Source organism: Fusarium falciforme, chromosome 9 (genome assembly GCF_026873545.1).
Source record: "Fusarium falciforme chromosome 9, complete sequence".
Classification (NCBI taxonomy): domain Eukaryota; kingdom Fungi; phylum Ascomycota; class Sordariomycetes; order Hypocreales; family Nectriaceae; genus Fusarium; species Fusarium falciforme.
Window position 1 is genome coordinate 2,460,559 of NC_070552.1, and position 12,159 is coordinate 2,472,717.

At 55.4% G+C, this 12,159-nt stretch overlaps 4 protein-coding genes across 4 annotated transcripts; 2 read left to right on the plus strand and 2 right to left on the minus strand.

Annotated features, from left to right (window-relative positions):
* Positions 1–828: 828 nt before the first annotated feature.
* Positions 829–6,578, plus strand: NCS54_01163100 (Protein transport protein sec16; the record flags this gene model as incomplete). Its single annotated transcript, XM_053156901.1, has 2 exons — positions 829–5,950; positions 6,001–6,578. The coding sequence occupies 2 exons, from the start codon at positions 829–831 to the stop codon at positions 6,576–6,578; spliced, it is 5,700 nt and encodes a 1,899-aa protein (XP_053012876.1).
* Positions 6,579–7,083: 505 nt separating this feature from the next.
* NCS54_01163200 (Checkpoint protein) lies at positions 7,084–8,314 on the minus strand (the record flags this gene model as incomplete). The annotated part of the gene is made up of 4 exons (XM_053156902.1): positions 8,254–8,314; positions 8,087–8,192; positions 7,168–8,023; positions 7,084–7,110 (listed from the first exon to the last, which is right to left on the minus strand). Exons 1-4 carry the CDS (start codon positions 8,294–8,296, stop codon positions 7,084–7,086), a joined length of 1,032 nt encoding a protein of 343 aa, XP_053012877.1. The 5' UTR covers positions 8,297–8,314.
* Positions 8,315–8,537: 223 nt separating this feature from the next.
* NCS54_01163300 (Hypothetical protein) lies at positions 8,538–9,957 on the plus strand (the record flags this gene model as incomplete). Its single annotated transcript, XM_053156903.1, has 2 exons — positions 8,538–9,529; positions 9,579–9,957. 2 exons carry the CDS (start codon positions 8,538–8,540, stop codon positions 9,955–9,957), a joined length of 1,371 nt encoding a protein of 456 aa, XP_053012878.1.
* Positions 9,958–10,162: 205 nt separating this feature from the next.
* Positions 10,163–11,719, minus strand: NCS54_01163400 (Hypothetical protein; the record flags this gene model as incomplete). Its single annotated transcript, XM_053156904.1, has 1 exon — positions 10,163–11,719. One exon carries the CDS (start codon positions 11,717–11,719, stop codon positions 10,163–10,165), a length of 1,557 nt encoding a protein of 518 aa, XP_053012879.1.
* Positions 11,720–12,159: the final 440 nt, after the last annotated feature.

Below are 12,159 nucleotides of genomic sequence, written 5' to 3' on the forward strand. Positions count from 1 at the left end.
TATTCGTATCATACAATGAGATAGAATTAATTCATTGTGAACTTCAACACAAAAACACAAAAGTTAAAAACCCTCAAGTCTTTGATTGTGAGTGAAACAATAGCCGAGTGGTTGAGATGGGAATTCCAACTACCCCTCACCAGTTGTCCGGCCAAATAGACCCCGGAATGAAGCACGGCATGCACCCATCGTAAGAGTCAAACCAGTCTCATGCGGTTGCGGGTGAGCATCTCATATGATGTGGTCAGCGGACGTCTAATCAAGTTCGACAATGGCGAAAGAGTTGGGGCTAGATTCCAGTGGTTGATGGGGAACTCAGACACGGACCCGGATAATCTACGGAGCGCACGCTAGGCTTGCCCGCTTTGTAGTGGCGCGTGGCGGCCTCGGCCGACGAGTGGAGGAAAGCAGGGAAGGAACCAACGGGCGGTAGTTGCCTTTCCGGGCCCCAAATTTGGGTACATGCCAACTTGCACTTGCGATCTGTACTGTACTTCCAGAACGTTTCCCTTCCAACTCAACTCCATCCGACGCCGATTTTGTTTCCCCGGAAGACCATGGCGAGCCGCGCCTTTGATTGAAAGAGAAGACTCGATTCCATTCTTGTATACTAAGTACGCATCCCCTCTTTCCCGGGTTCATTTGCGCCCCATCTACCCCTGAAGTTGTGAGCCCTGCTCCAAGCTCCAGCGCGCAGATTAGCTCGCTAGCCCCTTTGCCTTTGCACCGGAATCCTTTTGCTGACACGATCGCGCAAAGTATTTGCTATTCACATTCAACCTCGACCTTCTTCTCAACTACGAGCCGACCGCCTGACTCGGCCTCGCGATGGCTTCAGAGTCGCCAAACGCGGCGTGGCATCCGGCTATGATGCCTAATGACTCCCATGCTCCCAGCTCCACCGAGGCTCCCGCGGATCCTGCACAGGCGACGTCATCAACAACAGACGCGGCTGTGCAACCCAGCAAGCCTGCCGCTCAAGATGCCCAGTCGCAACCCGAACAGAAGCCCTCTGAAGGAAGCGACGCTGCCAATGCTTGGTTCTCGCAAGATGGCGATGATGCCGGCGATTCTTGGTTAGCCTCGGAGGTTTCAGCACCTCAGCAACCCGAACCCGAACAGCTTCCCGATCAAGCTGCCCCTGAGAAGCCCAAGACAGAGACAGCTTCGCCCTCAAAGGCCTCGACATCACAACACTCCAGCTCCATGTCCTTTGCCCGGACTGTGTCCCACGAAGTGAGCTTCAATGACGACGACGAAGGAGATTGGAGCCTTTCTCGCACAGACACCGACCCCTTTAAGTTTATGCCTCCCTCCGATAGAACAAACTCTTTTCCAGTTGTCCCCCCTATGCAGCCGAGCTCGGATACGCACGATCACCAGCCACTTCCCTCCAACCAGGCTTTGGATGTCTTGGAAGAGACGGAGAAGGATGTTGACGCAGAGGAGCAAGCGTACAAGCAGCAAGGTGCTACTGATGGATTGGACGCGCCGCGCCGTGGCCATTCCTCATCAATCTCCATTGGCGGAGAACTCAAGAGCCCCGAAGGCCAAGCCTCCGAGGCACGATTTGAGGAAGGCATTCCTTTGATTTCTCAGTCTGCAGAAAAGGAGGGACAAAGCAACGAACCCACTGGGGCCCTGAACTCTTTTGATGATGGAGATGCAGAGGACGAGGATTTCTTCAAGCAGGTGGAAGACGGCGGGAATGTTGCGCCTGATGAGGCGCCTGTTCCTTCTCTGGAGCGAAAGTCGACGATGCAAGTCATGGATTCGTTGAATACTGGCACGATTTCGCGACAACCCACGCTTGAGGAGACTCCTGAAGAGGACGAGGAGCCAGCCAAACCTGCTGCTGCTGAGCCGACTACTACTAACGCCGCCGGCAAGGAAGATTTGGAATCGAAGTGGGAACAGGCCTTCGCCGACGATGACGATGAAGATTTCCTCCTTGAAGACACTGGTGCGGACGGAAAGCAGGTTGACCCGGCTGCCTTCTTTGGAAGCGATGATGAAGGCTTCTTGGAAGATGAAGAGCCAACTCCTGCTCCGGCGCCCGTTGCTGCACGCCAGCCCTCAGGATCCAACCCCTATGTTCCACAGAAGCAGGCAAACCAGCATGCGCCATCTCCATATGCTCCTACCGCGCCGGCACCCGCTCCGGTCCAGGCTGCTCCCATCCACCCTACTTCCGCTTACAATACCCCGGCTCCCGGAACAACTCCTATGGGGTCCGCTCCTCAATATGGCCGAGCCCCTCCAGTACGTCCTGAAATGCCCAAGGCACAGAGTTTCGCAGACAAGTCCAAGGGAGGCTATCACTCTCCATATGATCTACCCACCGATCTTGTCACCAATGTGGTGAAGCCTCGGAAGCGGGCAAGCATGCAACAACTCTCTCAGGCGAACCATCTTCATGCCCCAGTTCAGCCCCCCCCGCGAAGTGCCAGTGTTGGCATGCCTGGCCCTCCTACTAGGCTCACTCCTCCCTCCTCTAGCCATGGTCTGCCCAGCCAACACCCTCAGTCGCCCCCGAAACCTACGACGCCAGGACTCCAGCATCATGAGAACTTCTTCGAGGAACTGCCCATGACTTCCAGGCCACGTCCGAGCTCAAGGACAAGCCACAGGGGAGCTTCGCCAGCTCGCCAGCCACCAATGAACCATGGGATGCATGTTCCTTCGCCGTTGATGCCTTCGGCGGCTTCAGTATCGACTCAGATGGCACCTCCGCCTCTCCCTGCTATGGCCGTTACACCCAACCAGGCTCCTAGTCAGCCGCCAGCTGCTCAACAGCCGGGGGCCAACCTGGTTGCTCCTGAGCGAGCCAGCCCCTATGCGGCTCTGGCCAATTCTGTCAACCATTTGCCTCCTCCATCTTCCAGTGCTTCTCGATATTCTCCTGCTCCCACCCACGCCGGAAGTCATACAGCACCACCTGCTCCGGCAAGCAGCCGTTACTCCCCCGCTCCCCCGGCTACGAAATCGCACGGATCATATGGCCCCGTGTCTGCATCTGCCGTTCCCGCGCCGATGCTGCCTCATCAGCCACGAACTTCCAGCCCGTTGACGCATTGTGAGAGTTCCGGATTCGAACCAAGACTCAACCGGGTTTCATCTCTTCCTCCCACGCGCGAGGTAGAGGAGGAGGATGATCAGCCTACTCAAATTAGGTCTTTGAGTGCTACTCATGCTCCTGCCCCTTACCACGAGTCGAAGTATAACCCCGCGTCTCCTCCCAAGGTGCCCCGGCAGACACCACCTCCCCCAAGCTATGCTTCTCAGTTTACGCTCTCTCCCCCGAAGCAGTCGGGACCATATGCACCCGTTGCTGCCCCAGCTGCGCCGGCTGGCTTTGTGCCACCTCCTCGAGCTCAGACGCAATCGCCAAGCACTTCATTTGGCCACAAGCAAGCCCAGAGATCGGCCGACTCGACGCGTCGCCCCTCATCCGCGCATTCACATGGCTCTCCAGCTACGACAAAGCCGTCGTACGCGCCCTACGCTCCAGTGGCCCCCGCTGCACCGGCTGCTCCACCCGCCACATTTGCTCCTCGCACTCGAGGCCAGTCCATCAACATGAACATGGTTGCACCTACTGATGGGCGGGAGAATGATCCTCTTCAGCGATGGAGAGGTGTTCCTGTCATTTCTTGGGGTGTTGGTGGCACCGTCGTCACATCGTTCCCTAAGAGTATCCCGCGGTATGGCATGAACCAATCTGTGCCAATGATCGTGCGGACTCCTGGAGAAGTCAAGATTCAGAACGTGAAGGACATCGAGCCACTGCAGGATCACTTGGCCAAGTTCCCCGGTCCCCTTAGGGGCAAGTCCAAGAAGAAGGAAACCATTACCTGGCTCAACACTGCTATCGAGGCGTTGGAAAAGGACCTGCCTGATCTATCGTTCCATTCGCAGCTTTCTCTGGAGGTCAAACGATCCATCGAGCGACTGCTTCTCTGGAAGATCCTTCGCATCTTCATTGAGCATGATGGAGTTCTGGAGGGTAACGCCGCTGCTGAAAAGGCCGTTCGACTGGTTCTCTCCCCAGGCACAAAGACTCCCACTGCCGATGACGACGCACTTTTCCCTACTGCCAGCAGCCTCGGTGGTCAGCTTGCCTCAGTCACCTCGATGCAATCTGATGGCGCTGATGTCTCAACTATGGAGCAGATTCGGCATTATCTGCTAAGGGGTGATCGCGAGAAGGCTGTTTGGGCCCTGGTCGACAAGCGACTCTGGGGACATGCTATGCTGATCTCGCATACTGTAGAGGGGGACCTCTACAAGCGGGTGGCGCAGGAGTTCGTCCGCAAGGAAGTTAATTACCCTGGCCATGCCAACGAGTCTATGGCTGCTCTCTACAAGATCCTCTCTGGAAACTATGACGACTGTGTTGATGAGCTCGTCCCCGTGCATGCTCGAGCTGGCCTTCAGCTTGTGTCAACCAATGCGGGCTCAGGCCCTACCAAGGACACTCTTGATGGATTGGACAAGTGGCGAGAGACCCTGTCTCTTGTCCTCAGCAACCGCAGTGTTGATGATACCCAGGGCCTGAACGCTCTTGGTACTCTTTTGTCCAGCTATGGCCGAGCTGAGGCAGCTCACATCTGCTTCATGTTTGGTCGCAGTGGATCCATCTTTGGAGGGCTGGATGACCCCAATGCTCACTTTGTTCTTCTTGGAGCGGACCACCGACAGCAGGCAGACCAGTTTGCAAAGGAGACTGAGGCACTTCAACTCAGTGAGGTGTACGAGTATGGACTGTCACTTGCAGGAGGTGTTCATGCCGCCGCTGGAGCTCCTCATCTGGCGGCTTATAAGCTTCAGCATGCTATGGTCCTTGCTGAGTATGGCCACCGGGATAAGGCTCTGCAGTACTGCGATGCTATCCTGACAGCTATTCACTCTCAGACCAAGCGGTCGCCTTATCACCACCCCATTCTGGAGACCGCCGTCGAGGACTTCATGATGCGATTGAAGCAGGCGCCCAAGGAAGATAGCGGTTCATGGATCTCGAAGCCTAGCATGAACAAGGTCTCGGACAGCATGTGGAACAGGTTCAACAAGTTTGTTGCGGGAGATGACAACGAGGAGAATGGAGCTGCTGGAGAGGCTGGACCATTCAACCGCCCCTCTGGCGAGTTCAGCAGGTCTCCCTCCGTTTCCAACTTTGACATCTATGCTCAACAGTCACCGAGCTTTGGCATGACCCCTGCTCAGCCGCCTCCCCAGGCGCCCATGAGCGCGGCCGCATCCAGATATGCCCCGGCTGCCGCTGCGGCTGGAGCGCCACCTGCTTCATCGAACCCTTATTCTCCCACTTCGCAGTACACACCTGGAAGAACTTCCATAGATCGGGCCTCTAATGAGTACCCTCGGAGCTCATACGAGCCCGCCTATCCTGGCGCTCCTTCAGGCGCCCCAGCGGCTTCAGGTGACAGCTACGTTCCCTCAGTTCCTCAGCCTCAGCAAAACAATGTTGGCGTTGAACCCTCCGGTCTGGCCCCGGCGGCTCAAATTACGCAGGCGTACTCGCCGGCTGGCTACCAACCTTACGGAATGCCAACGCAGACCAGCAACTCTACGGGTGACGATGACAAGTCTGCAGAGCCCTCGCAACAAGGATTCCAGCCTCTTAGCTATGGTTACGAGCCCCCACAGATGAACTCAAACCCTCCGGAGCCCGAGACTCCAGGAAATGCAGGAGAGAGCAACAGTGGCGGATATGAACCTCCTTCATTCCAGCCCTACAGCTACGAACCTCCATCCTATGAGCCGGACCCCGAGCCGACAGCTGAGGGAGATGAGGATACACCTAAGCCCAAGAAGAAGAGCTTCATGGATGATGACGATGACGATTTCCCCTCGATGAAGCCCAAGGAAAAGACCAAGTCGGAGAAGGACCGCGAGAACGAGGAGATGTTCCGCAAGGCTGCTGAAGAAGATGGTAAGGAATCTGCCAAGCATTGTGATAACAACCTACTAACAATTATATAGCCAAGCGTGCCGCTGCTCAGCAACCAGCCAAGAAGGGTTGGGGCTTCAGTGGATGGTTTGGAGGTAGCAAGAAGGCCGCTCTCGAGACTCCTTCACCTGGTGAATCATCGCCTGGAAAGCCCATCCGTGCCAAGCTTGGTGAGGCCAGCAGTTTCGTGTACGACCCTGAACTCAAGCGATGGGTTAACAAGAAGCCTGGTGCTGAGAACACGCCTGCGAAGACGGCCACGCCACCTCCTCCACGTGGTGGACCTCGATCTGTGTCGGGAACTCCTCCACCTCCCCCTGGAACTCCGCCACCGTTGGTGACCAGCAACAGCGCACCACCGCCGCTCATGCCCCCTAAGGTTCGCGCTGGTACGCCTGATCTGACAAGAACTGCCTCGTCCGACAGCCTGGCACCGCCTCCCATGCTCCGATCTGTCTCCAACACCAGCAACGGCCCACCAAGCCGGCCTACTACGAGCATGAGCAACGCCAGCAGCATCGACGATCTGCTCAGCGTCCAGCCACGCAAGGCTAGCGACAAGAAGAAGCCACGAAAGAGTGGCCGTTACGTCGACGTCATGGCAAAGTAAAAGAAGGAAAGAGTTGTAATTCAGGGCATAAAGCATTTGTGCCGATCTCGGTGTCGGTATGCTTTGTCCAGGCGTTATATGGGGGTTCATGTCTTGGATGAACCAATCTGTACTATAGACTATCGTTGTGTTTTATCATACTCTCAGTGGCGCCGAGGGAAGACTGGGCCTTGGTGGCTGTAATACGCCAGTTGTACACTTGAGGGAGTGGAAGAGAAGGACTTTTGACTTGTAATATTTTGGATCAGCGTCAAGATTAGAGATGGCGGCTCGAGACACGGTTATGACTCGAAAGCCCGGTATCAGATACGGAACGATAATGCGTTGAAGATTCATTTCTACCAGTTTGCTTGACTGTGTGCATAATATGTGACCTTGTACCCTTGCTCAAACACCAACAATATCCTGCCCAACTCCATGATGAAAACGACCCAGGCCCTGAGATGTGTTTTGGGAACAACTCCAACGCCGAAATCACGTCGAGATCCATTTCTCGGTACTCAGATTAGACACTGTATGATTGAACATAGTACTGCTATTGTTAGCATGTGCTGGAAGCAGGCGAAGGTATTTATAGGAAGACACTTACTGTCACGACGGAATCGTCTGCCGCAGCATCATCGTACTGGGGCACATATACATAGAGGATTAAAGCATGATCATCGGCAAAGCAAGCAATCACCCTACCCTCCAGTCGACCGACACTTAAGACACGACTCCAGTCCTTGCCATCCACGCGAACGGTTGCCCAACGATCTGGGCCGTCCTCACGAAACTTGGTACTGGGGTGCTCTTCAACAGGGCAGTCCAGCTGGGCGGGATCCAGCTCTGGGTTCTCCAGATTAGACCAGACGCTGCAAATGTCGGTGTTTTCCGTCGCCATGCGCAGACGTAAGCCACCGTGCATGTTGGCGCTAAGCTCGAGCTTTGGTGATTTTGTGGTGGTAGAGGACCCAGAGCTGGAGGCCATGGCAAGCTTGGTGAAGCGGTCCGAGATGGCCTTGAGCTGAAGGAGTGGCGGTAGTTGGATGTGCACGTCAGGTTCACGCACTCGTGGTTGCATGATGGTTTCAACAGTCTCTGGATGGAGAACCCGCACGGGGATATCCTGCGTGATGATCTTTTCATGCTCACGTCTCAGAGAAGTTTCGAGGTTCTCAGCCTGGAACATGTCGTCATCATCAAAGGGATCATCTCCTCCACCAGTACCCGAGGGCTTCGCAGCTCCTGGTGCATTGGAAGGATTGGCAGTAGTTGTTGTGATGGTCATGGATAGCACAGGCAATCCTTCCTTCTTTGTTAGGCGGAGAGAAGCGGATATGCTGTTGAGGGCGGACTTGAGGGCGCGTTGGAGGGGTTGAAGGGGAAGCTCTAGGTTGATGGTGTTGCCTGCTTCTGCGGATTGGATGTGATAGCCGTCAAAGATGAAGTCCATGGCAAGCGAGCTGGGCAGCTGTTAGCGGATCCAGTGTGTCGTTCCGTCAGCGATGAAGACTGCAAGAACGTACGCCCAGACTTGCGATCCCATATCTGGGATGACGGTGAAGCGCGCCGTATCATCGCTCAAGCGCAGCCAGGCGATCTTCTCAAGAGAGCCAAGTGCAGCCGTGAGCTCTGGGAATGTTATGGTCAGTAGGAAACAACGAACCAAGGAAAAGAAAAGTGAGAGACGAACTTGCAAAGGTGCGAATGTTTTTCAGCTCCGTGCGGAACCGCATATTGAGTTTTAAGTTGTGGTGATGGAATGGAAGTGATGATGCTGAGGTTGTAAGTTGCAAGGGCCCCCAGCTCGACGACTGCCCCACCAAAGCTTCTAGAACCCCCCACCAACAACCTCCAGTCGGTCGAGCTTCATCCCCCAAACTTCAACCTACGCCTACACCATCACCTTGACGCATTTCCCATCCAACATCGCCTTCCCTCTCCCGAACGAATTCTTTTCCATCGACACGAAACACCATGTCTCACATCTCGACGGCCCAGGCGGGCCTTGCAGCCGTCGAAGCCAAGAAATGGGACGAAGCCCTCCCGCTACTGTCAAAGGCCCTCCAGACCTCACCCAACCCAGCCTGGCTGATCGCTCGCTCCAAGGCCCTCATCGGCAAGAACCGATACCAGGAGGCCCTCGACGACGCAAACCTCGCCTGGCACACCGCCTACGAGCGCAACAAGCGACCCCTCCTCTCCGAGGCAAACTACCGCCGCGCCGTCGCTTACTTTCGCCTCGGGCAGTACGCCAACGCCGATGCGTGCTGCGTGTACGCTATTCGACTCATCAAGGGGTTTCCTGCTGTTGAGAAGGAGGATCCCGCCAAGGCTCTGACCGACGCCGATGGCTTTTATACTGTGACTTCGGAGAATGTGCAGCGCGAGGCTAGAGAGGAGGCGGAGCAGGAGACAGCCAAGAGTGCCGAAAGGGGCGCGAACATGCTGGATGGCCTGGACCTTGGACCCAAAAACAAGGAGGCCAGAGCTGCCAGTTCTCTGCGCTTCATGATCCTGGCCGCCATGGAGAGGCTTGAGAAGGACAACCCGGCGCGAAAGCTCACCACGAGCGCGAGGCCCGAGCAGAAGGACCTCGCGGATCTAAAGCTCCAGGATATAAAGCCTGCAGAGGCTCCGGTTGCCAAACCTATCATCCCCGCTGATACCCAGCCGAGACTCCAGGACTTCCAGAGTGATGTCACCATGTCGGTGTCCATCTTTTCCAAGGGCGTGAGCAAGGAGAAGCTTCAGGTTGAGTTCAAGCCATTCTCGGTTCACCTCGATGCCATCATCTACCCCAACGGCGATACTCGTCCATTCGACCTTGAGCTCTGGGGTGAGATTGACCCTTCGGCCTCGAAGCACACGGTCACACCCAACAAGGTTGAGCTCAGCCTCCGAAAGAAGACTCCTGGAAAGTGGAAGCAACTCAAGGGCGATGGCAACAAGCCTGCTGCACCAGCTGCGTAAGTAGTCTCCCTCGTACATGTCCTTGGATATGCTAACATTGGATAGTGCTGCCGAGTCCTTGACAATATCCGAAAAGGCTCCAGAGCAGCCCAAGACCGAGGAGAAGCAAGAGTCCGCTAAGCCCACCGAGTCCAAGAAGGCTCCTGAGGCCTCCAATGCCGCTCACCAATACCCCTCTTCCTCCCGCACCGGACCCAAGAACTGGGACACGCTGGTCGACGACGACGAAGCAGAGGACACTAGCGACGTCAACCTCTTCTTCAAGAAGCTGTACAAGGGCGCCACTCCTGAGCAGCAGCGCGCCATGATGAAGAGCTTCACTGAGAGCAACGGCACAAGCCTCAGCACCGACTGGAATGACGTTAAGAGTCGTACCGTGGAGACTGTGCCACCCGAGGGTGTCGAGGCCAAGAAGTGGTCGTAGATGTCACGATCTACACCGATGATGAGCAATGAATTTTTTTGTAACTTTTGAAAGTTTGGCGCATGGGGGAAAAGTAGACGTCGGGAAAGCAACCGGCGTTTTTGTCATTGAGCTTTCATAGCCATGAATCAATCAATCAATCAGTCTACAACTACAACTTGTCGCTATGCCATGTCCTATGCATCATCTCCACGCCTCGCTTGCTTTAAACGTTCAGCCGCTCATAATGCTCCTGTCCCAATCGTACAGCTCCCTTTGCCTTGAGATCCTCAACAGCACCGTCAACTTGTCCCTTGACCTTGTTGAACCATGGCGACGCCTTCAACTCTTGATCTTCAGCGTCGCGACTCCATTCCTTTCCACCACGATACTCAGCTGCCAATCCCTCAGGAACATGCAGCACACGGCTCACAAAGTCCTCGCGGGCAATGTACGCACCCCTCAACCACCTCGATCCTCCACCGACATCAAACGCCTTCCTGCCGTGCATAACCCGCAGGTTATCAAAAAGCACGCACTCCCCCGGCGCCATCTTCATCTCAAACATGGCATCTGGATCATTGATCAACCCATCAAACAACTTCGCAGGCGCGAGCCACTCTCTCGCATCAACGTTCGCAAGCTGGAACCGGTCTTGGAAGGGGGGACTCCAGTACACGGCGGCCATGTTTCCATCCACGCCGACGTCGAATAGGGATCGCTTCTGACGGTAGAAGTAGCCGTGCTTCTCGTAGTGGTAGGGAATGCGCACGCGGGCAAGGTTCTCCACGGCGGACGAGTTTTGCAGCCAGAGGAGTTTTCCGGCGCGGAGACCATCGCTGAAGAGGGATTCTCCACCGTTGCACGAGTTTTCGAGGCAGTGAAGCAGCTGAATCGCGGGAGGACTCTCGAGATACAAGAGATCCTGGTGAAGACCGAGATAACCACTGGTGTAAGCGACGTTTTCAGCATCAGGTTTCGCGCGAACGTCAAAAGTGCGTCCGTAAAACGTCTCCTTGATGTTCGCAATCTTTGTCGTGATGTCGACGATGGCGTTTTCGTCGTGCGGCACGTTCTTGAGAAACACGAGACCCAGGCTGGCGAGGTCGAGCAGAGTGTGCCAGAATGCGTCGCCGCCCTTGATAAACTCTGCATAGTCAATCTTGCGGATCCTCGACTCGATCGTCTGCGTGTCCCAGAATGTCCTTCCCGTCTTGGGATACACGGCGTCCTGTCGGGGATACGGGAGCCTCTCCACGTCGCGGTGTCCGAGGGCTGTCTCGATCGACTTCCAGGGGAGAACCATCTCGTGGCCACCCTCGGCGAGACGGGGGATGTCATTGCGGAACGAGATACCCACGCCACCTTCGTCTAGTCGAATGTTCTCGATGGCGATGTCGATGGGAATGTCGGTGGTCGCAAAGCTCTTTTGTCCAGACGCGGGATCAGTGCACTTGGGACAAGTACAACTATCCCTCAAAACAACAGAATCAAGCCTCGTCCATCCTCCATTCTTCCGATCCTCAATCTGTATGAACCTATCCCCGCTCGTCACAGTGACGCCCTTGTCGGCGCCATCCAGTACAGTCCTAGCCTCAAAGGCGGGAGGTGTGTCGAAGCTCTTGGTAGAGATGCTCCGTAGAGCCGGGAGCTTGAAGCTGTGATCCTGCCCGTGAGCACTTGCTAGGGGACGACGTCTTTGAAGAGTACCAAGACTGCGACGAGGGACTGAGAGGCTCAGACTTGAGCCGGCGACTCTTCTGAGGACTCGATGAGAGAACATGGCGTAGGTAGTCAAGTCTTTGCGGTCAACTCTAGGTGACAAACCGCGCTCGAGCCGGAACCAGTTTCTTTATAAGAAGCAAAGAAAAAGCAAGTTGAACGGCTCACTTGTTATCAATCACATCTACAAAAGCCCCCATCCATAAACCATCATCGTACCTCGGCCAAAAGGGACGCAAAAGAGCTCCATGTGGGGTTCTTTCGGCCAAACCCCGCGTTTCTTGGACCCGTCGATAGCCTCAATCAGAAGCAAAAAAAAAAAAGGAGAGCTCTCCAGACCCGGGATGGGATCCTCGGATCATGTCGAGGCTTACGGCTTGCAGGTCTAGGGACAAATCACCAGTAGGTCAAAGCAGCATGTCAGGTTAAGACCTGGGGAAACTCGGCTATGTATGGCAAACGGCAATTGCACATCCAATCATGATACTTCGAGGCCCTCCA